This window comes from Protobothrops mucrosquamatus, unplaced genomic scaffold, assembly GCF_001527695.2.
Source record: "Protobothrops mucrosquamatus isolate PMUCROS unplaced genomic scaffold, P.Mucros_1.0 scaffold4, whole genome shotgun sequence".
Taxonomy (NCBI): domain Eukaryota; kingdom Metazoa; phylum Chordata; class Lepidosauria; order Squamata; family Viperidae; genus Protobothrops; species Protobothrops mucrosquamatus.
In genome coordinates, this window is record NW_015386391.1 from 538,077 (window position 1) to 561,412 (window position 23,336).

Genomic DNA, 23,336 nt, shown 5'->3' on the forward strand with positions numbered 1-23,336 from the left:
TGAAGATACAGCCAATTGGCGCGCACGGCCCGGGAGTCGGCAGCCAATCAGGCCGCAGTGCTGCCTGGGTCCCGACCAATGGGCGGCCTCCCCGACCTCCCCCTTGCTCGGGCTGCGGCGCGCGGAGAGCTCCGAGCGCGCCTCCATTTAAAGGGGCCGCCGCCTCCGCACGCTCCTCGGGGGCTCCGGCAGCGCCTGCGGCGGGGACGGGCGCGGCGGGGCGAGCGCCGCGGCGGAGTCGGGGAGCGGCAGGTGAGGGCGACCGCCGCGGGAGGGGCGGGGGGGGCGCAACACCTCGTGAGGGGAGGGGGTGGGGCGCGGGAGGGGCGGGGCCACGACTCGGGGGNCCCCACCCCCGGGCCAGCGTCGTCGCAGCGGGCGGGATCGGCCTGCACTGCAGGGGGCGAGGGGCGCCGGGATGGCCTCCCTGGAGTGGGGGCGGGGGCGGCTCCGGCCGGCCTACCCTGCAGGGGGGTCCCGGGCGGCGGCGAGGCGGATCTGCTGGTGGTCCCGCCCGAGGTTCGGGTCTCGCCTCCCCCCGCCCCCCTCGCAAGGGGGGAGCGGCGCGTCCCGCAGGCCCGGTCGGGATTTCGGCGGGGCTGAGCCGCGGAGCGATCGGGGCGGGCGGGGACGGCGAAGGCCTGGAGCGGCGGACGGTCCCGCAGATGCTTCCCCGGGAGGTCTCGCGCTCCCCGCTCGGGTCCAGCCAGCCGGTCGCGGCTCGTGCAACAAGCCGGGCTTCAGCAGCCCATGACTTGGCACAACGTTCGAGGCGACTTCGGGTCTTGGAGGTCGGCGGAGGGGCGTGGGTAGCCCTGGCGGGGGTCCGTTCTGCCCCAGAGCGGGATCCCTCCGGCCTGTTGAGCAGGGGTTGGGGGGGGGGTCTTCAAGTCCGGCCGGACTCAGAGCGGAAACGGGATTGCGGCAGGAAGATTTGGGGTCCCTTGAGGAGGGGAGGCCGCGTCCTGCCTCGAGGCCCCCAGAGGGGGAGCCGGGGGTCCCGTGCTGGGCTGCAGGAGGGCTTCGCCTTGGTCGATTCCCAAGGATCCCGCTCTCCTGGCTGGGCCCCCGCAGGACCTGCTCTGGGGCGCCCTCCGGCTCTTGAAGGGAAGAAAGTGAGGAGGGGTGGATGGGGAGGGGTGCGGGCCGGTGTTTTAGAAAAAGTGTGTTGCCTGCCTGAGGCAGCTTGCACTGTATAACAAAGCATCATATGAAAAATGCCCCCCCCCCCCAGGTTCTCTTCTGCCAACAGGGCTGCTGGAATATCCAAAGGGTGGGAGTTAGCCAGTCCGTGGAGGGAAGCTGCTTCCCAAGGAGAGGCTGCTGCTGGTCCTCTTGGCAGCCAACCCTCATGATCCCTCGGAGAATGGGAAGCTACAGCCTCCTCTCTCAGTCCACAGGTGGCAGGCAGATTCTGCTGGGAAAAGACGGTCCTGGAGGCCATAAGGGGCTTTATAAATAACCACCAGGGCCTTGCATTAAGACAGAAGCCTAAACAGCCAGCACAGTGCCCTTAAAATAGAGGTGGGCCTGCCTAGGGCCAATCAATGAATGAGCAGCTGCCACTTCCAAGTTACCTTCAAGGGCAGCCCCAGGTAAAGCAGATTACAGTAGCGTAAGAAAGAGGGCAAGAGGACAAACCACTGTCCTCAGCACCGCCTGTTCCAGGCGAGGATGTAACTGGTGGACCAGCTACAGCTGGTCAAAGGTCCTGGCCACAGCCTCTATTTGCTGTTCTTTTTTGAACCACAAGTCCAGGAGAACTCTCCAGATTGTACACCTGCTCTTTCAGGAGAATTGAGGCCTCAAGTGAAGTAATAGATGAATGTTTATGGAAGATCAGAGGCTTCTGGATCGATAATAATGCCATATTGCTGAGATTTCAGACCCTCACAGTCTCCAGGCACTGGGTAAAAGTCCTAGTTCACCTGGATAGAGAGGTAAATGTGAAGCTGGATATGATCAGCATATGGATGGTGCCTGACCCCAAGGCCACCTGTGACATCCCTCAATGGTTGTGGACATCACATTTGGATTGCCTGAGGGCAAACTCTCCTCCCCTAACAAGCTTGATTGGAACTGCCCACTTAGGAGGGAGCAGAAGCACTGCAAGCCAACCTCTCCCACCCCACTCCAGACATGATGGATGCTATGGAAAGCTAAGGACAAAGACAATTGGATGTCTTTGACACGGATGTTTGCTGCACATTCAGGCATGGAAGCCACACACTCTAACTCTGCCCAGGCCGGCCCTATAGGCAGGTTCTCTCTTGGTCTCATGGTGCAGATCAAGGAATTGTGGCCAGACAGACACTGTAGCCCTCTGGCCTCCCAGCTGCCCCATAGCTGCTTATGGCCAGCGCCATCCGCCAGAGACCAGCCAGCAAAATCTCCCTTTGTGTGGCTGTATTGCTTACCAAACACTCCTGTGGTAATCCCCAAAAACGTTTGGCCTTTTTTGAGTGCTACTAACCCCAAAGTTGGATGGTTTGAGATGAGCATTAGCTCAGCTTACAGCAGCGTGTAGCTGTAAATAGTTGCAACTTTTTACATTTAGCTGTTAAAAAGTGACTGTTCCAGGCCACCAAACCTCAGGTCTCAATTTAAAAGTGAAGGAGGGCAGAGGCTCAGTTGATGGCTGTGGGCCTGTGAAGATTTTTCTGACTGAAAAGTTGCTATGTTGATGGTCTGTGGCCCATTCACACACAAAGTCATCAGACCCCTTTGCCTTTTGTGTGAAATTTGTCACAGATGACCATGATGGAAATTCTCCACTTGGTCTAGTGCAGGGGTAGGCAGCCTTGGCTCTTTTATGACTCGTGGACTTGAACTCCCAGAATTCCTGAGCCAGCCAAGCTGGTCTAGAGCATTAACGTAGCACGGGTGTTCTTTTCTGTGTTGGTTGGGGAAGTGGGTCATCAGGCAGATCCTGGGTTGGTTTTGCACTAGGATGGCGTTCAGTAACTGAGTAATGCTGCCTGTTCATTGTATGAACACTATTATTTTGAAAGGTATGCTTAATGCTGGGCCACTGATAGAACATGGGCTTAATTCTATTGCTTATTCTTACAGTTTCATAAACCACGATCTGCATTTGTGAAACACATTAAACTTGGTTGGCCTTAACATTGGTTTTAGTTCTTCTGGTGGGTTTGCAGTCCAGTGCATTGTAAGCCTGAGAAAAAGGGTTAATACAATACTTCAATTAAGCGTGTTGTATCGACACAAAGTATTTTAATGTTTTTCCAAATGATACTCCATGTTGGTCCCAGCCTTGCTTTTTCCAATGTTCTGCATGAGTCATGGATCAGTTGCTTTGGAACATTAGGCTGTTTCAGATCAGCTGGGGTTCAGTATCAGTTAAGGAAGGTGGGGAGGTCCCCGTGAAATAGAGTGCTGGGATGAATCTTTTTGTTGTGCCCACTGCTGATTTGCAGGCCAGTGAAGAAGGACTGACCTCTTTCCTTTCCTGATTCTCAGTTGTTAGACATCTCTGAATGGATTCCAGTGAATTTCCTGCCTCTTTGGGGCCCCTGTCTCTACGCAATAAACCACTAATTGGGGATCTCCCTGCGGGCTCGGAGTTCGGAGAGGATCTTCTGGCCTCCCAAACAGCCTCCATCCCACAAGCAGCGACTGTCCAGTCCCAAGAGATGGAGTGGGAGGTGTCTAAGCAAGCAACGTCCGATGGTAGCTTGGACTTTGGCATGGGGAAAGCCGGTGACCTGTCCACCCTAAGCAAGTCAAATAGTTTGGCCCTCAGTAAGCCCAGCACTCTTGATATTCTGGAGACGCCTGGCCTCCTGGGTAGCTTGAGCAAAGGAGGGGACCGGGAGGTGCTAGAGAAGTCTGGGGATCCTGATGGCTTGTTCAGGGCATGTGGAACTGGGGACCCAGAGAATGGGACCGAAGCCCCCCCTGTGCCGGGAACTGAACGCCTGGGTCTCGAAGTTTTGAAAGAAGGGGGGTCCAAAGCAGGCATGGAGGAGGAGAGTCACGGCAAGCACGCAGGCTGCGCTCCACACAGCTCCGCCGAGGAGGACCCTGAGGTGGTTGAGGTGAGCAGCGTGCCACCTTCCCAAGAAGCCACCGCCTCACCTGGCAGCCCCCCACCGAGCCCACAGCTGGCGAAGAAGCCCCGGTTGAAATCCCCCAGGAAGATCTCTCTGGAGCAAAAGGAGAACGCTTTGACACCCGCAGAGGAGGAGAAGGATCCCACTCCGAACAGCGTTCCTGAGTCTGTGCCGCCCCCGCTGCCTCTTCTGGAAGGAGCAGAGGGAAGTTTGAGTGCAGCCAAGAAAGAAAGCGGCCCCAGAGAAGCCGAGAAAGGACGAGAAACGGGGGGGCCGCCCTCCCTTGCAGGTGGGTCAGCCTTCTCCCAGGGTTACGGCGGCCTCTGCTCTGCCGCTTTGTGGCAGGTCACGACCGGCCAGGTAGATCTACAGGATCTGGTCTTGCAGGATCTTCTCTTCCTGCATGCCCTGCTGACCAGATCCAGAGATCCTCCTAGCTTCTTCTCTGAATACTGGGCCTCTTCTAAAACCCCCTCCTTTGGCCCACATCGCCCTCCCCAGGGGTTTTTTTTTGTTGCCATGGCTGTGGCGTGTCCTGTAGTGGGTCTTCCTTCTACCTGTGATCACAGGTGGCCATTGTGCTTCTCTTGCAGGGGAAGGTGCTGGTGGGAAGGGAGCCGAGACGCCTGCTGGAAGGGTAAGGTGGGGGCCGGTGGAGGCCAGCTGGGCGTTGGTCTTCCTGCCTGGGTCTCTCCCTTCAGGCCTTGGCTGTGTTTGGGGGCAGGGATTGGAAGTCCCCAGGCCTGCGTGTCCCCTTCCCAGCTCAGAGCCTGTGAACGGGCCGACTTGGGCTGGTGGGTCGCCTTCCATGGGGAGGCTGGGCTCGGTCCCCGTGGCTGCAGTGACCATTCCCTGCTGCCTTCCAGGAACAGAAGAGGAGCGAGCGAGCCAGGAGGGCAGAGGTGTCTCGGCCAGAAACGGTCAACTCTTCGGAGAGCAGTAAGTCCACCCTAACGGGGGGGGGGGGCTCCCAAATGGTACAGCAGGTCACTGGGGAACAGAGCGAGCGTGAAAAAGGAGGCCGCCTGGCCCAGAATAGCTTCGTGTGAGAGAGAAAGGCTGACCCAGCAGGAGCCCTGCAGGCTAGAGGCAGATTCCATGAGGGGCAGGCAGGTTTTCTTCCAGAGCTGCACCCCTTTGAGACAGGGAAGGCATCTGCCAGAGAGGGGCTGGGGGGCAGAGATGCAGTTCAGGTCTTCTCTCTCCCCCACCAATTCAATAAACACTTGGAATCTCCTTGCTGAGGTGTTTAGCATTTCCATTGCTGTGATATACAGGAACACACCGGAAAGACAAATTATAGCTAGATAAGAAAAAGAAACACCCCAACAAACAAACCAGTTAAACCAATTTAGCCCAATTAAACCATACTGTTGGATCAATAGGTAAATGCAGTTCAATTTTTTGAACAACAAATTAGACCTCGATCGGTCTTTCTGTCTCGTCAACAAAGGACTAACTCTGAAGGTGAGAATGGACACTTTCTTCAGCCTGAAGCCAATAGAAAAGCATTTAAGTGAATTACTACAAATAAATAAAACCTCATTTTTCTCAGATTTCCTTATATCCAACTAGAAGTATAACAGACCAAAGAATGTCATTAGGTTACCTTTATTTCCATTTCTATCCTGCCTCTTCCTGAGGACACACTAAGAGGGGAGAATCAGACCAATCCGTTCTGGTGGCCTCTTTGGGGCGCTGGGGGTCTCCCCGGAGCTTCAGTTTCAGAAGGGAGAGGAGCCGCCGCCCTTCCAGCCAGCTGAGAGCGCTGAGCGCCTGCTTCCTCTCTCCCGCCTCGCAGTCCCCGTCTCCGATGAGGACTCGGATGCCATGGTGGATGACCCTAACGATGAGGACTTCGTCCCCTTCCGCACCCGCCGCCCCACCCGCCTGTCTCTGCGCAGTCAGATGGCCCAGCGGGCGGCCCGCTCCACTGTCACCAAAATGACCTGCGCCAATTGCCGCACGCCGCTGCAGAAAGGGCAGACGGCCTACCAGCGCAAGGGCCTCCCCCAGCTCTTCTGCTCCAGCACCTGCCTCACCACCTTCTCCAAGCGCCCCCTCAGCCGGAAGAGTTGCACTTTCTGCAAAAAGTAGGTGTTTCCCCACTTCTGCCCTTTGCTGGGGCTGCCGTGCCTCCTCCCCCCAGTCCCCCGGATGGTGGGGGGAGCCTCCTGGCCTGCTGTGTCCCCTACAGGGGGGGGGGGCGAGCAGCCTTCCCGGCCCTGGCCTGACGACAGCCGTCCTCCTCCCTACAGGGAGATTTGGAACACCAAGGACTCGGTGGTGGCCCAGATCGGCTCGGGCAGCTCCTTCTACGAGTTCTGCACCTCGGTTTGCCTCTCGCTGTACGAAGCACAGCAGCAGCAGCGGCCGACCACGCAGGCGGCTGAAACCTCGGACTCCGTCCGGTGCAGCGTGTGCTACAAGACCGGAGAGGTGAGCAAAGGCCTCTTTCTGAGGCCAGCTTGCCGGGGAAGGCTGCTGCAGTAGTTCCCCCCCCCCGTTAGCTGTACTCCCTACCCTGGCGCTGGAGGGGGGGGCACCTGGCGAGCCTGCGACAGCGCCGCTTCCCCTTCAGATCCAGCATGAAGTGAGCAATGGCAGCGTCGTGCACCGCATCTGTAGCGACGCCTGCTTTACTAAGTTCCGGGCCACCAAAGGGCTGAAGACCAACTGCTGCGACAGCTGCGGCCTTTACCTGTACAACAAGGGGGTTCCCTTGGAGTACCTCTTCCACGAGGGGCAGCAGAAGCGCTTCTGCAACCCCACCTGCCTCAACAGCTACAAGAAGGTAAGGATAGCGGAAGGGGGGGCAGGGCCCCTGGCCAAGCTCTCTGGAGAGGGCCCTGAGGGTCGCGCGCATCCTCCAGTGCCCTGGGGCCACTTAGTCCTGCTCTCTCCCCCCCCCTCCCGGCTGCGAGGTGGTGGCCTTGCAGGGAAGTTCCTCAGGGGGGTTGGCGTTGATTAGAGGGGAGGGGGGGGAAAGATCCTTGGCCTTCCAGCAAGTTGCCCAGCAGCCCCCCTGCCCTGGGTCTCTGCAGAAACACACCCGGGTCTACCCGTGCATGTGGTGCAAGACGCTCTGCAAGAACTTCGACATGCTGTCCCACAAAGACCGGAACGGCAAGCTGGGTCTCTTCTGCTCCGTCTGCTGCACCACTTCATACAAGGTCAAGCAGGCCGGACTGACAGGTACCCGGAGGGCCCTCTTTTGCCCCAGGTGATGCGTTTCGTGCCCCCGGGATGGGTACGTGCTGGGGGACACGGGGGAAGAGAGGACCAGCCCTGCAGCGCAGACTCCTCCTTCCCGGTCTAGGCTCAAGCCTCCCCGGACTCGGGTGGGGGGGGTCTCCTGGAGTCCAGCCTGACCCTGCCACATACCTTTCCTCTCCCTAGGACCCCTTCGGCCTTGCAGTTTTTGCCGGAAGAGCCTATCTGAGCCCTGCTATTACAACAAGAACAAGCAGGTGGTGTACCAGTTCTGCAGCCCCAGCTGCTGGACCAAATTCCAGGTACATACGGAGGCTCTGCCGCCGTCACAGTGATGGGACCAGACCCAGGAGCCTCGGTGCTCTGCACGGCTGCCGTCTGGGGCATCTGTCAGACTTCTGAAGTCTCTCTGCTGTTGTATTTCTTTAAAAAGAAAAGAAAAAGGCTTCTAGCTCTCATTGTTTGCTGAGGACAGCTTTGAGTAGGGAAGGCGATGTCTGCTAATAGCTGTAAGGCTCAGAAGGGCTAGGGACTGCTGAGGCTGTGCAGAGGCCCCCTCGCTCTTTGCGCTCTCTCCCCCCCCTTTCTTACATCAGCCCTCTTTCCGTCTGAATCGCCAGAGTGGATAATTGTGAATAATCTTCCTGTGTGTTGATTTGCCTTCTCAAATTCTGGTGCTGCTTGGAAAAGAGCCGCCTCCTGGGCCTCTGGGCACGCCCCCCCCTCCCAGGCTGTGTGTGTGTGTGAGGTTCCCTATCTTGCTTTCTGGGTTCTTGGCGCGCACCCCTCTCCACGCTCTGCCATCGCCTTCCACACGCTTCCCCTCCCTCCCCTTTGCTGAGTTCACGTTTCCCCTCGTCGTCCCAGCCGCTGTTCTCCATGGCAGCCTTGCATGACTGAATCTTCTTCTCAAAGTGGAGACATTCAGGATCCCGCTGACATCACAGAAGCCTAGCCAATGACCGGGGTGGGGGGGCGGCAGTGGGGGGGGGGCGAGGCTGCACATCTCATTCGTAGCTTACGGATCTTTCTATATCTATGATGTTGAATCTCTCGTGGGGGTCTTTGTCTCAAATAAAACTGTTTTTGCTTCTGCCGATGACGAAGAGAGTTTGTGTCTGCTATCCAATAAATCAGTGAAATTAACCTCCTGTGTGATTTGCATAATTTATTCCACTCGCAGAAAGTTGGTCTTGGGCTGCCATTCTCCCTGGCCAAAGCCTGTCCCTCCCGGGAGCAGCAGCAGCAGCAGCAGCACAGGGGGGCCTGCTGGTGGGGCCCCTTCTTGGTGCCACGGGATTGGGAGGGGAAGGGGGGGCTGGGGGTGGGCAGGAGGTGAGGGGGATGCGGGCTGGGGGGGGAGTGGGGTCAAACTGAGCGGTGAGAAGGGCAGGGTGCAGGCGAGGGGCTGGGAGGCGCTGGGGTCGGCAGTCCCGGGGCACAGCAAGGAACAGCAGGACCGCCACGGTGGGCAGGGTCCTTGTGCCCCTTCTGAATCTGTCCCCTTCCTCAAAATGCAGCGCTCCAGCCCGGAAGGTGGGATCCACTTGACCTGCCATTCCTGCCACAACCTCTTCACTGGGAAGCCCGAGATCCTGGATTGGCAGGTGAGGGGGCCGCAGGAGGGAGGAGGCGAGAGACGTTGCCCCAGGGGGAGAGGTGGTTTGGGGGGGCTCTCCACTCATTGGGCCTCCTGTGGCTCAAGAGACCTGCAGTTGCCCCACAGGGGCCTGTGCCCGCCTGATGCCCGCGTGGTGCCCGCTCTCTCTGCCAGGACCAGGTCTACCAGTTCTGCTGCCGCGACTGCTGCGAAGACTTCAAGCGGCTGCGGGGGGTGGTGTCCCAGTGCGAGCACTGCAAGCAGGAGAAGCTGCTGCACGAGAAGATCCGCTTCTCGGGAGTGGAGAAGAATTTTTGCAGCGAAGGTACCCGGGCGGGGAGCTCGATCGTTGCCGAGGGCAGGAGTCCCCCCGGCCGCCGTCTCCTCAGGGCAGGTCGTTGCATGCGGTGGGCAGGGGCCAGAGGCCACGTCGGCCTTAGGATCGGAGAGGTGAGCGACGGGGACCCCTTAGGTTGCCCGGGGCCAGTGCAGGAAGGGCTGTGTCAGGTGTGCGTGTGTGTCTGTGTCGTGCTTGGTCTCTCTGTGGCTGCCTGCTATGGGCTCCTGTCGCCGCTCGGCCGCCCCCCTGGGAGGTTTTCATCCATGTTGTTTCTCCGCAGGGTGTGTGCTTCTTTACAAACAGGATTTCACCAAGAACCTGGGCCTTTGCTGCGTCACCTGCACCTATTGCTCCCAGACCTGCCAGCGAGCTGTCACCGAGCAGCTGGAGGGCAGCACCTGGGACTTCTGCAGCGACGACTGCAAAAGCAAATACCTGCTCTGGTACTACAAGGTCAGTGCAGCCCTTCTGCCCGCTCCTTCTTTGGGGTGGGGGCCTGCCAGTCCGCCGCCCCCGGGAGCAGGCTCCTGGTCAGGCAAATGTAGTTGCCTCTTCTTGCAGTAAAGGCTAAAATGTCCCTGAGAAGACCTAAGTGGGTAAATCCATAAAGCATTCTTATAAGCATTCTTATAGGACTGTGGCTATGAATAGGCTGAGCTTCCTGTCCGGAACTCTCCCAAACGTTCCCGAAGGAAAGCTCGGGGGGGGGGGCGAATCTGGCCTTGGGGGTTCCAGAGGGAAGGGAGGCTGCTGTCACTCTCCAGGCCCCAAGCCCCCACTTGCCAGTGAGCCAGAGGATCTAGAATCGTTCTGCCAGCTTCAAAGCATCAAGTCCACCCTCTCCCCGCTTTGGGAGATGACAGTCGGCAGCTGGTCTCCGATTCCCTTTCAGAGAGCAAAAGCCGCATCCCAGGTGCTGCAGGGGCCAGAGAATTAGGTCGTCTTCTTCCATTGGGGGGGGTGTTTCCACAGGTGCTTAAGGCGCTCGTTCAGTCCTTTGAATCTCCCCTTTATGTGGGCCTTCTGTGCCACCTAAGCCAGCGTTGGTAGATGTGACACACACACTCTCTCTCTGCCATTTGTTGGACTGCTGCCTGTCCACACGTTGCGTTGGTGTGGCTGGTGGCCTCGGGCAGGAGCGAGACAGCCTAGCCCTGGACGCCCCCCAGGTGATCTGGGTCAAGTTAGCATCTCAGCCCAGTTCAGGATCTAAACATGTCAGTAAAGTTTGGTTTATAATAGGAAAGCCGAAAGCTCTGCCAGATGTGGGAAGGTGCAGTGAGGATCAGACCCTGCGCCTGGTGCCTTTGCCTAACTCCCCCTCTCCCTCTCTGGTGCACGGCAGGCAGCTCGGTGCCACGCTTGCAAGCGGCAGGGGAAGCTGCTGGAGACGATTCACTGGCGAGGCCAAACCAAGCATTTCTGCAACCAGCAGTGTCTGTTGAGGTTTTACAACCAACAGAACCAGCCCAACCTGGACACCCAGAAAGGGCCCGAGAGTCTGCTGAACAGTGAGTAGCCGGCGCTTCGGCCAGCCAAGACTTGGAAGGCGCATGAGTGGAAATGGGGCTAAGGAAGGATCCTGCACTGGCCCCGTGGCGGGTGGGTTGTGGGCTGGCACTCCCCCAGGGGCCCTCCCCTTTCTCGCTCACCTCTCTGGTTCTGACCTGCCGGGAGGGGTGCGGCCAAAGGCATCCCCCCACATCAAATAGACTGTGTGGCAAAGTATCCCTAGGGAGAAACAGACCCAGTTGGGTTCCTCCAAAGTGGATCTCCACTTCGGATCCGTGGACCAGAGGATCCCGGGGTGGAGGCGGGTGGGCAGCGTGTCTCTTGTCCTCCCTTGCTCAGAGCTGGTCCACCCTTTGGGGCTCCGGGACTCACCGCTCCTGCTGAAGAGGCAGGTGGCCAGGCGGGCTCTTCCGTGGTGCGTTTTGTGTGCCTGCTGTGGCCATTCCTAGGTTCTGCGTGGCGTTTATTTAATCACACTGGTTTGGTTTGGCTTGCTCTTAAAAAGCATTTCGAAGCGTCTGGGGAGACCACAGAAAAACTAAAGTACTTTTATTGAGATTGGCTATGTAACGGATTCTTGCAGGTCTGCTTATGTTCTACCTCTTCCTCCTCCTCCTCCTCCTCCTCCTCCTCCTCCTCCTCCTCCTCCTCACAGTCCAATGAAGTAGAGAGGTGTCTGAGCCTCTTCCGAATATTATCTGTCTGCTGCGGACCTAAAATATATATTTACCCCTCCTTGCCTTGGCAGCCGAGCTTGCCAATCTCCACCCAGGTCATCTCTCTTACTCTCTACAGCAATGGGCAGGGATGGGGTATCTGGGTGACCCCCTGTTTGCCATTTGGCTGCCCGGTAAGTGCTGGGAAAAGGTGCTGGTTGTCACCTTTAAGGCACTGGGTGTCTCCTGTGATCTCCAAGGCCCTTTCTCCCTTCCTTCATTGTTCACCTAATTGTTTTTTAACTTCTATTTATTGAACTGTAGTTAACACACATAGTAACTGAGTGGTACTAATACACGATAGAGAGAGAGAGAGAAAAAGAAACAGAGAAAAGGTATACGGAGTTAAAAATGGTTGAAAGTAGATAGTGGCATAACATACTCATATGTTTACCACATATCTAAAATGCTACTGATAGAAGTCTGTTATAACTGAGATAAAATATAAAATCCATCCAAATTTGATGAACTGTGGTTCTTGCCTCCGATGCTTTTTAATTTTAACTTTATTTGTAATATTTTCTAAAGTAGCGGTTGAAAAGCTCTTGTTTATCCACATCTCAGCTCTTAACGTACGTAACACTTTCCAGTGTTGGGCAAATGTTATTTCAGCCGGAAAAATTAAGTGGACAATAAGTTCCTTTCTCCGCTTGTCTATGAAATGGGCCATTTATTTGTCCTGGTTCCCTCCGCTCGCTCGTCACCCGATGGGACTGAGGAAAGTAGCTTTGACCGCCATCCCTGCACTTTGGAGCTCGGCTCCCCTTGCAGTCCTGGGGTTCAGGGGGGGGGGAGCTGAAAGCTGACTTTCCTTCTCTTCTAGGAGGAAGGCACCTTGCAAGGGTTGGGGGTTTCTAGCAGTAATAATACTTATTATTATTATTAAGGATTTTGATTGATAGCTGGTCACAGCCTTTAAGAAGGGTAGCTCCTTTCATATACTCAAAGCTTACTGTTCTGGCTTCTCTCACCAACTTTCCCCCAGGGCTGTGTCCCCCCCCCCTCCCGCCCCCAGGTGTGTGGATTTTTACCATCCACAGTTCTCAGAACCAGCAGTGCTGGCTAAGGAATTTTGGGAGTTGAAGTCCACGCATCTGGAGGCTGCCCAAATTAGGAAGGGCTGCTGTGTTCCTCTGCCGTAAGAAAGTGAGCGATGGCAGGTGTATGAATTACACAAAGTATATGCCTCTGCATAGTTATGTTTATTTGTCCTAAGGCTAAGAATTAGTTTTTGAATGCCTAAAGGAACGTTCCTCAGTGAATGCGAGCTTTGGTGGGTTGCTTTGTGACAGGTTAGTAGAAACGCTATCATGCTACTCCAGGTTAGTAGAAATGCTATCATGCTACTCCAGGGAAGGAGACTCAGTCTTCCGTGGGGCAGAGACATAAACTCTTCTTGGGCCTTGGTTTGGGCGGCTGCCGGCCCTCCAGTGGGCTGGCAGAAATCGTATCTTTTCCTGCTGAAATGATCTGTGGATAGCTCTGGAGTCCATCCGACGGCTGCATCACGGCGTTTCCCTTTAGTTAGGGGAGCCCTCCCCCGCTTGTGGTTTCATACACCCACCAAGACTTAGACCTGTGTCTCCCGGGCACCAGCGTGTTTCTCGATGAGGACATTGGTGGCTTCTCTTCCTGCTGCCCACTTGGATAGACGAGCGCCTCGGTCAACCTTGCGCTCACGCAGCTGTCTCTGACGTTCTGGGCAGGGCAGGTGTGGAGAAAGCTGCAGCCCTCAGCCCGGAAACTCTTTCTCCGCACAGGTCAGGCCCCGGAGCCCAAGCAGCCCTCTGCCACTGCCCAAAAAGCAGAGCCCAATGCGGTGAGTCTCTCAGGCTCACTGCTCGGGGTTAGGAGTGGGGGGGGGGTGCTTCTGAGGCTCAGGCTTGGCTCAGGAGGCCCTGCGCAGCCTGGGGGAAAGGGCCGGCTTCTGTGCCGTGCCGAGGCCTGGAGGGCAGGGGAAGATTGCAGAAGAAGGATTTCCACCCTGGTTGCTGAGCCCTGTCGTGTCTGGATCTCTACAGGAGGCTGCCAAGGCCGCCCCCCCCTCGCCAGCATCAGCTCCCCCCGCGCCCCCTCAGCCGGTCACCCCCCGGAAGAACAAGGCAGCCATGTGCAAGCCCCTCATGCAGAACCGAGGGGTTTCCTGCAAGACGGAGATGAAGTCCAAGGGCTGCCAGACAGGTGAGGGGATGGTTGGGAGGGAGCTGCCGGTGGGTTTCCCCCTTCCTGGAACCACCTTGATCCCTGATTGGGGTTGAGCTCACCCTCTCCCTTGCAGCTTTGAGAGGAAGGAAAGAGGGAGGCATCGCCTCGTCCCGGGATGGGAGGTGGGGGTTGGGCAGGTGGGTGAAGAGCTGCTAATTGCTTCCTTCCTTCCTGACAGACGACTGGAAGCCTCAGCTGATTGTGCTGCCCATCCCGGTGCCAGTCTTCGTGCCCGTGCCCATGAACATGTATTGCCAGAAAGTCCCGGTGCCTTTCTCCATGCCGGTCCCAGTGAGTACGACTCTCTCTCTCTCTCTCTCTGGAGCCTCTGCCTTCCGCCCTGCCCGGCCGGATTCTGACCTGTCGCCTCTTCCAGGTTCCTGTGCCAATGTTTCTGCCCACCACCTTGGAGAGTACAGAGAAGATTGTGGAGACCATCGAGGAGCTGAAGGTGAAGATCCCTTCCAATCCCCTGGAAGCCGACATCCTGGCCATGGCGGAGATGATTGCGGAGGCCGAGGAGTTAGACAAAGCCTCATCAGACCTGTGCGGTGGGTTCCGCAGGGGGCCCCGATAGGCCGTTAGGAGGGGCATCCCGGGCAAAATTGGTCTGCTCTGCCAGGAACAGAACCCCTCCTGGGCTCAAGAAGGCGAGCTGGGCGTGGGACGGATCAGCTGCACCCCAGCACCCTGTGGGCATTTGCAGCAGGGCGAGAGGCTGAGAGGAGGAAAGGGGCTTTCTGGGGCTCGGGGGCCTTGGGGCTGCCGACGTGCTTCCTGTCCAGCCAGCAAGTGGTGGACGAAGGCAGGCAGAGGTGGAAGGGAGCCTTCTTCCTGGGCCCTCCTGCCACTTTATCTACGCATTCTGGCTCTTCTTAAGAATCTCGGGGGAAGAAGGCTGAGGGGCACGTGGGAAAGAAAGGTCTTGTCTCCTCCCTCCCTGCCTCCATCGAGTATCCGGCGGTCTTAAGAACCCGGCTGACTCAGATGCTTGCAGGGGTCCCAAGGTGGAGCACAGGCCTGAACTCCCCCCCCCCCGCCGTCCTCTCCCCTGTCTCCACAGACCTGGTGAGCAACCAGAGTGCCGAAGGGCTCCTGGAGGACTGTGACCTCTTTGGGCCGGCCAGGGATGATGTGCTGGCCATGGCAGTCAAGATGGCGAACGTCCTGGACGAGCCGGGACAGGACCTGGAGGCCGACTTCCCTAAAAGTGAGGGCAGCCCCCGGGGAGGGAGGGGGAGGCAGGAGTGGGCAAGAAGGGCTGCTGATGTCTCATCCCCTTCCTTGGGGGGAGACCCCCGGCTAGGCTCCCCACCTCCCTGCGTGAGAACTTTGAGCGGGTGGCATCTCCCTGGGGTGGAGGGGAGGCTGGCGTGCAGGCAGGACGGCGTCTCCTGTGTCCCTCCACAGACCCCCTGGACATCCATCCCAGCGTGGACTTTCTCTTCGACTGCGGCCTGGTCGCCCCCGAGGACGTTGCTGCAGATCCCGACTTGCCTCGCTCGATTCGCAAGGTGGGCCCCAGCTGGGATGGCCCCTGAAAGGGGCCTTGCGAGGCAAGAGCTGGACGGGCTCTCTAAGCCTCACCCTTGCGTTAACCTCGGGTTGGGGGGCTCTTGGTTGCGGAAGGGGCCGGCTGGGCCCAGAAGGAGCACATTTTATAAAGGAGCTGAGGATAAAATGCTGTTAGCTGAGGTCACCTTCCTTTTAGCGAAAGGATTTTTTGGCTTTCTGATATGAAAAGTAGTTTGCTAATGTAATCACAAGCTCCATGACGTCCTATCAAAATACAATATTAAGAAAAATTCACCTGAGCTAAAAAGACAAACGTGAAAATGCCGGGAAGCAAACTAGCCCCCCTCTGTCGTGTCTCCCCAGGGAGAATCTTCTGCAACGGGTCTGTTGCATGGAGGGAAAACAGCCCGTAGTGTTTTGTCAGTCTGAGCAATACCTGGAGAAAAGGTTTTCTGACTTAGAACAAAGCAGGAGGCCCTTTGGACACAGCCTGCAGGAGGAGGAGGAGGAGGGCCTGGGCTTCTCCCCAGCTGCCTGGCATGGCACGGGCTCTGGGCAGGCCTGGGCAGTAGATGCCATCGTGGTGCTGATTTCACCAGAAGCCCCTTCCCCCCTCCCTGCCCCCTCCCGCAGGGCCAGAAGCGCCTGGTGCTGTCGGAGAGCTGCTCCAGGGACTCGGTGAGCAGCCAGCCCAGCGGCTCAGCCCTCAACTCCTCCTACGGGGTGAACGCCTGGAAGAGCTGGGTGCAGGCCAAGTACGTGGGTGCTGAGACCAGCAAGGGCGATGAGTTGCGCTTTGGACGTAAGTCTGGGACATGTGGATAGGGGAGCTGGGGGGGATGGGGGGGTGAGCCCCGCCCTTGGGTGTCCCCGTCTGCTCCCAGGTGAGCCTGGCCTGTTGCCGCCCGCAGCCAAGCCCATTCGGATCAAGGAGGACATCCTGGCCTGCACGGCAGCCGAGCTGAACTACGGCCTGGCCCAGTTCGTCAAGGAGATCACCCGGCCCAACGGGGAGCGCTACGAGCCGGACAGCATCTACTACCTGTGTCTGGGAATCCAGCAGGTGAGGGGTCCCGCCTCAGCCCGGCCCTTCCCTCTCCACGGACAAGGCTTTCTTGTTGGCTGGGGTTCCTCTCTGTAGACTGGCCTCTTCTCGGGGGGGGGGGGCGTTTTTTGCATTTCTGTGGGGTGAAAAAGAAGCCGCTGCCTCACCACGGCCACGAGAGGCTCAGCAGCCCTCAGAGCAGCATTGGGGGGGGACCTCGGAGAGGAGGTTTCTGCTGGCCCCGGAGATCCTCTGTCCTTGGAAGGAGGACCCCGCGAGAGGCACGTGGGGGGGCGGCTTCCTTGACCCTGTGGCCCTTCGCCTTTTCCAGTACCTGTTGGAGAACAACCGCATGGTCAACATCTTCACCGACCTCTATTACCTGACTTTTGTGCAAGAGCTCAACAAGATGCTGAGCGGCTGGCAGCCCACGGTCCTGCCCAACAGTGAGTGTCTGCTGGGACGGAGGCGGGGGGGGGGCTCCCGGAGAGGCCAAGGCTGCTGAAGGGACCGGCCCTCTAGGCTGGGGTTGGCCAGGTCTCCCCGCAGGCCTGGATTGATGAGTTTTTCAGCTGCATCCTCAGATAAGGCAGCCTTGAGGGGGGTGAAGATCTCCGGTTTGAGACGCTGGAGAGCATTGAGCGTTATTCTGTGTAAGCCATTTCAAATTTGAAAGGCAGAGAGCTTTGGGAAGGCTTCTTCTGACGTCCCGCAAATTTCCCCAGTGCTGTTCTGGGACCGAAATGCTGCCAGTTGGGAGGCTCCAAAGGCTTAGGATGATGGGGGTGGGATTCCCAGCGCGTGTAGCACAGGCAGGCACGCCAGCTGCCTCTTCCTGTGACCTCGGCTTCTGCTCCGCTAGGGGCATCAGGCTGCTCAAGGCTCTCTGGAGCCCAGGCCCCCCTGCCAGTCCGGTTTTGAGCCCAGGCCCCCTCCCCCCCCTCACTGCTCGCTGTGTCCTGTGCCTTTGCAGACACGGTCTTCTCCCGCGTGGAAGAGGAGCACCTCTGGGAGTGCAAGCAGCTGGGTGTCTACTCCCCGTTTGTGCTGCTCAACACCCTGATGTTCTTCAACACCAAGTTCTTCGGGCTGCAAACGGCCGAGGAGCACATGCAGCTCTCCTTCACCAACGTGGTGCGGCAGTCGCGCAAGTGCACCATGCCGCGGGGCGCGGCCAAAGTCATCAGCATCCGCTACTACACGCCCGTGCGGCACCGGAAGGGCCGAGGTAGGGACACCGGCTTCTGCTTTCCCCCCCCGGCCCCGGCCCCGGCCCCGGCCCCGGCTCCCACCCCCGCTCAACCCTGTGTCTCTGCCGCCCCTCCACGCAGAGAGCAGCCTCGGCAAGCGGAGGCGAGAGGAGGAGACGCCGGTCTTGGAGCAGCGGGAGAACCGCTTGAACCCCTTGCGCTGCCCGGTCAAGTTCTACGAGTTCTATCTCTCCAAATGGTGAGGGGCTGGGCTGGGGGAGGGGGAAGCGGAGGGTGCCGGTTGTGGCTTTTCCACAGTGGGGCAGGAGGACCCCGAGGGGTGTGGCTCCCTCAAGCGGCCCACCCAGGCCCAGGCCACTCTTCTGACCCCAGCCTCTCCTCCTTTGGCTTGCAGCCCCGAGAGCCTCCGCAGCCGCAACGACGTCTTCTACCTGCAGCCGGAGCGCTCCTGCATCGCGGAGTCCCCACTGTGGTACTCGGTCATCCCCATGGACAAGAGCATGCTGGAGAGCATGCTGAACCGCATCCTGGCCGTCCGTGAGATCTACGAGGAGCCCAGCCGCGGGGCTGGAGGCCTGGATGATGACATGGACTGACCCAGACTGCCCTCGCTGCGAGAGAAGGTGGGCTCCGGTGCTGCTCCCTCCCCCCCAGCTGCAGGGACCGGGGACAGCTTGACCGTCAGCCCTTCCCTTTCTGGGTGGGCAGGCACAGAGGACTCGGCCGCTGCCTCTTCCATCTTGGCGAATGGGCCCCTGGTGCCTCCGTCCTCCCCACGCTTCTCGTGGCTCCCTCCTTGGCTGGCCTCTCTCCGGACTGGCAGGGAAGGGGTCGCAGGCCGCTTCTTGACTTGGAGGTTGGATCGAGGGCCCCGGACCTCTGCCTGTTCTGGCCGTGGGGAGGGGAGGAGGGAGGGAGGGAGAGGGTGGCTCCCAAGGGCCCATTCTTTTGTATGCAGGGTCACTAGCCTCCTCCCCTTCTCCTGACATCTGGTCCCAGCCTGCTGCTGCTCCTCCAGGGGCTCAGAGGCCGCCTTGCACCCGGGTCCCCCCCTGTCTATGTGAGCTATGGCTGGTGGTGGTGGTGGTGGTGCCGTTTGTTGAGCCTGTATATACATTGTTCTGGCCCAGCCCTGCAGTGTCCGTGTCACCAGTGAGCCAGGTGCGGGCCTTGTTGTCGCGTTGTGATATACTGGACGTTAAGACCTGCTCCCTGCCCTTCCTGCGTCTCTCTCTGGAAACCGTTCATTTCAAATAAAGGCACAAAAGCTCTCTCTGGGTTTGGCTCTTTCTGGCGAGGGAGGAGAAAGCTTTGGTACTGCGGCCCCAGAGGTCAGCCGGGAGGCGGTCAAGACCAGTGGGCAGCCAGCGCCCTGGATTTCTGTTTCTGGGAGAAACTATCTGGGGTGCTCATCTCCCATTCACCCTTTGGCCATCAGGGGGCGGTAGCTCACAGAGTTTCCAGAGCTGCTGCTGCTGTGGTCAGAACCATAGGCTGGCTTTGCCCAGGCTGGCACCCTCCAGTGGATTTGGGTGTCTGTGCAAGCTAGGAATTCCTGTGAAGGCCCAGGCCCTCGGAGGGCCACAGCCCAGAGGAGGCATCCCATCTGCACCTGGGCCATGGGGCGAGAGAGAAGGGCACCCGGGACGCAGGCAGAGTGGAGTACCAGGAGCCCAGCCAGCTGCCCTGCCAGAAAAGGAGATTGCTTCGAGGCCCTGGCTTTGGCGTCTTGGCCGGCAGGAAAGGAGCCTGGGTGGATGCTCAGCCTGGTTGCTGGGGTGGTGTGTGTTTGTGGGAGAGGCCCATTGTGCCTCTGAGGTTCACCTGGCAGTGGCTGCGGAGCAGGTGGGATTCCTGCCCAGGATGGACATTCCTGTTGTTCCTGCTGTTGTTCCTGCCTGAATCCGGGACAAGTTAGCACACAGAGGCCTGGGCAAGAAGGGAGGAAGGACGGGCTGAGCGATGGCCGGATCAGGCCAGGGTGGAGGCCAACGAGGGGCTGGGCATCCCTTGGGGCGAGGAAAGCTGCCAGGGCGATCATGGACAAGCAAGTCATACAAGTTGCACTAAGTGTGCCCCTTCCAGAGGAACCAGGCTCAGGCAGCGCAATTGCCCAGCTGCCCTGGTTGACTGAGAGCTTCAAGCGTCTGTCGCCCCGGTGGGGCTGGGAGCCCCTGGCCTTCCTCCTCCAGCAGTGAAGCGTGGGGGCCCTCAGAGCTTTGTTGGGCTGCCTTTGGCATTCTAGGCTTCCTCTGCCTTTACTTCGCCTGGCTCATTATACCTCCTTCTGCAGGGGGAGGATGCTGGCCTCCAGCTACTAGCCCCACAGCAAGCGGGGCCTTGGGAAGTTGGGCTGTTCTGCTGGCGTGCACCTTTTGCCCCATCTCTGCAAAACTCACAGCCTCTCCTTTGGCTGGCAAGCTGGGGACACCTGGAATAAGCCAGCTTGCTCCCACCCAACCGGTCAAGGGTCCTGCTGGCTGTTGCCTCTCTCCTCACACACACACACACCCCTTCTGCTTAGGCTCCTGGCAGGAGCTCTTTGCCTGGAGCCAGACTCAGAAAGGGAAGATTCCTCCCACCTCCTGGCAGACTTTTCAACAAAGAGTGGCTGGCAAGGAATTCAACCAGAGAAAGATCTACATCTCTCAGATAAAGCAACTTTCCATGTGCTGACGTGAAAGCCCCAAAGAAAAACCACGGAAGGCGGGACCTATAAAACCATTTTAATACTGTGACTTGCTTTGGTACAGTAAGATGCAGCCAGCAATCTGGGCTGCAGTTGGATTTCCTGGCAGCAGCCTTCAGAAGCCACGTTGCAGAGCACCAGCTGCTGCGCTTGGTCTAGCTGCAACCAGGGCATTCCGCAGGCCGGTCCGGTGCCTGCAAAATCCACCGAAACTATGGAGGCTGTAAGCCGATGGGAGGGAAGTGTGAGACGGTGCCTGGTAACAGCAGGGATGGGGAAGGGCCGTAGCCCACTTCCCCCAGAAAGGCTTGAGGCAGCCATGACAAGGCAGCTCAGCTAGCCAGAAGAGTCCGCTGCTCCCCATCAGGCCGGACGGAGCCAAGTGACCCACCAACAGCCCGAGGCCTCTAGCAGGCCGAGCAGCGGTCACTCTTCTCCTGCAGCCCCGAGTTCCGCCGGAGAATGTCCTTGAGGGAGCCGTCGTGCTCGGTCAGCAGCTGGTTGATTTCGTTCTGCTTGTACTCTGAAGACAGCTTGTGCCCCAGGAAGGAGCCCTTCCCCGAGGAAGGGTTGTGGCTTCGGCTCAGGCGCCGGGCACAGGCTCGCACGATGAGAAGGACCATTTCGGCCACGTTGAGGACAATGCAAATGCCAGAGGTGGCCAGCATGAAGACGGTGAAGATGGTCTTCTCGGTGGGCCGAGAGATAAAGCAGTCCACGATGTTGGGGCAGGGATAGACGTCGCACTTGACCAGGCGGATCATCTGGTAGCCAGGGTAGATCATGTAGAAGATGTACATGAAGATGCCTTCAAAGAGGATGCGGAAGACGACGCTGAAGATGTAGGTCCACCACAGCGAGCCAGAAATGCGCATCTTGTGCTTCTTGACTTCCTCCAGGTGCTTGGTGTCCCCGTGGCCCGTCATCACCAGGAGCTTTTTTTCCTGGTGCTGCTGATAGGCCACGTGCATCGCCACCAGCAGGGCCGGCGTGGTCACCAGGATCAGCTGCAGTGCCCAGAGCCGGATGTGAGAGATGGGGAAATAGTAATCGTAGCAGACGTTCTTGCAGCCGGGCTGCTGCGTGTTGCAGGTGAAGGAAGACTGCTCGTCACCCCAGACGCTCTCGGCGGCCACCACCAGCACCATGATGCGGAAGATGAAGACCACGGAGAGCCAGATGCGGCCGATGGCAGTGGAGTGGCGGTTCACCCCGATGATCAGGGCGTAGAAGCCTTCCCACTTCATGGCGCCTCAGACCTGAAAGGAGAGTGCCGGATCTGGTCAGAGAGTGGGCGGGGCCCCAGGCTTAATCTCCCACGTTTTGCCAGGTGGGAGTGCAGAGAACCACTGTGTTGCCCCCCCCCCCAATCACCACTCCCTTTAAGCCAGAGAAGTCGGAGGGTGGCCTGAAGGGAGCCTCTTTTGGGCTGCTGGAAACGAGTGCCGAGTGCGGGTGTTGGGCCTTTGAGCAAAGAGTTGCTTCTTAATTATTTTGCTTTGTTTCCTACCTTGTTTTATTTCATGCATTGCCACAAACCACCTGGTGGTGATAAAGACAAAGGCTAGACCTCTCCTCCCCATGGCCCTTGGCAGCCCTGCTTTCAGAAACATCTGTGTGCCATTGGCTCCCAGGATTCTCCTGCGCTCCCATTCCCAACTGGTTCCGGATAAGGTGAGGCCGAGAGAAACGGCTCTCCTGCCCTACAGCAATACAGAGACTCCTGGCAGCCCCCCTGCAGCTTCTCTTTCTTGACCTGGCTACCACAACACAAGGACTGGCAGTTTTCAACAGCTTCTTTGGCAGCTGCCACCAAATCCATAGGCTGGCATCGTCTTGGCACTGCCCCTCCACGGAAGAGAGGACCCCACTACAATCTTCCGCTCCTCTTCAGAGGCTCCTGGGGCTGAAGCCACCCTCGCCTGCCTCCCCCATTGCTGTGAGGGGCATGGCTGCACACCCCAGCCCTGCATGCCTAAGTAGCTCTGCTGGGCCGGGCTGGAAGTGGGGACTGGATCTGGGCAGCCTGGCACTCCGGGGCAGCCCCAACCCTCCCCGGGAGAGGCAGAGAGCGAGATGCTCCCCATAGCCCGGCCCCTTCCTCCAGAGACAGCAGGTGGAGATTCCAGGTTCTTCTCTGCAAGAAGGGAGGAAGGCAACGCTCGGGTCACCTCGCAGCCTGGAGATCGATGGCACATTCTATGAGCTCTCAAGCTCAGAAGCAGCATGATGCCATCGGACTGCATGCCGGGTGGGAGAGTGCGTGTCTTCTCCAGATGTTCATTAGAGGGCCTTGCCGGCTGCGCCAACACAGCCATTGCATTGACTGGCCATGCAAGCTGATGAGCAGTTACGGAAATACAATAGCTTGAGAAGCAAGTTTTGGGTAGCTTACGATAAGCCCAACTGATTTTAAAGCAGCTGGTACCACAGATGTCCTGTTGCTAGCAGCCCTGCAAAATTAGGATGGAGAATGCCAAAAGTGAAGGGTTTCTCCCAATACCCAGCCTTTGCCCTCTTCCCAAGACCCCCTGCAAGTCCCCAGCAGCTCCCAGCCAATCCATTCATTCCTTACGGGCGAGGATGAGCCTCCCAACCAGCCCTTACCTTGCCGTGGGGAACGGTCCTTCCGCAAGGCAGCCGCAGGCTCCCTCTACAGGCGCATGCCTCCGGCAGACTGTGCCCATCTCGAGAAAGTCATATGCTGCTTTATAAACTATTTTGCATACAATAAGCCTTTTATTGGCCACCAAACAACACACTTTAGAATTCAGACCGCCTGTTAGGACTTCCGCCCACCCTGGCCAAACAAAGTCTCTGTGTGTGCCATTCCAGCCTGCCCGAGCGGCCTCGGCACCTGGTCCCACGCTCTGCCAGGCGCCAGGAGCCTGTTTGGCAGAAGCTCGCTGGGCACGGGGCAGAAGGTTCCCTAAGACCCTGCTGGGAGGGTGGGTTTTTCCCCTCCTGGGCCCCCAATTTGGCAGCTGCCCCAGGGCCAAAGGTCCAGATGCTGGACAATGGCCAGCTGCCTCGGCTGTGACGCTGCTTGGCGTCAGCCGTACCATGTTCTGCAAAAATGGAGGTTCTTGGCATCTCCTTCCGGGGTGCAAAGTCAGTGCCGGAATCCAGTGCCAAGCCTGGCCGAAGACAAAGCGACCCTCAGTTCGAAAGGCTGACCCTGTTCCAGAACATCCTTCCTTACGCACATCATGCACAC

At 58.4% G+C, this 23,336-nt stretch overlaps 2 protein-coding genes across 2 annotated transcripts; one reads left to right on the top strand and one right to left on the bottom strand.

Moving 5' to 3' along the window:
- Nucleotides 1–3,497: 3,497 nt before the first annotated feature.
- On the top strand, nucleotides 3,498–18,039 carry ZMYM3 (zinc finger MYM-type containing 3). Its single transcript, XM_029282940.1, has 24 exons — nucleotides 3,498–4,362; nucleotides 4,667–4,710; nucleotides 4,940–5,012; nucleotides 5,875–6,166; nucleotides 6,332–6,512; nucleotides 6,655–6,867; nucleotides 7,118–7,268; nucleotides 7,473–7,588; nucleotides 8,807–8,893; nucleotides 9,061–9,211; nucleotides 9,507–9,679; nucleotides 10,572–10,737; nucleotides 13,215–13,300; nucleotides 13,488–13,635; nucleotides 13,838–13,950; nucleotides 14,036–14,210; nucleotides 14,723–14,869; nucleotides 15,070–15,173; nucleotides 15,808–15,976; nucleotides 16,086–16,237; nucleotides 16,551–16,665; nucleotides 17,193–17,447; nucleotides 17,551–17,668; nucleotides 17,825–18,039. The coding sequence occupies exons 1-24, from the start codon at nucleotides 3,498–3,500 to the stop codon at nucleotides 18,024–18,026; spliced, it is 4,296 nt and encodes a 1,431-aa protein (XP_029138773.1). The 3' UTR covers nucleotides 18,027–18,039.
- Nucleotides 18,040–20,434: 2,395 nt separating this feature from the next.
- Nucleotides 20,435–21,366, bottom strand: GJB1 (gap junction protein beta 1). Its single transcript, XM_015832492.1, has one exon. It carries the CDS (start codon nucleotides 21,364–21,366, stop codon nucleotides 20,527–20,529), a length of 840 nt encoding a protein of 279 aa, XP_015687978.1. The 3' UTR covers nucleotides 20,435–20,526.
- Between the last annotated feature and the right edge of the window lie 1,970 nt (nucleotides 21,367–23,336).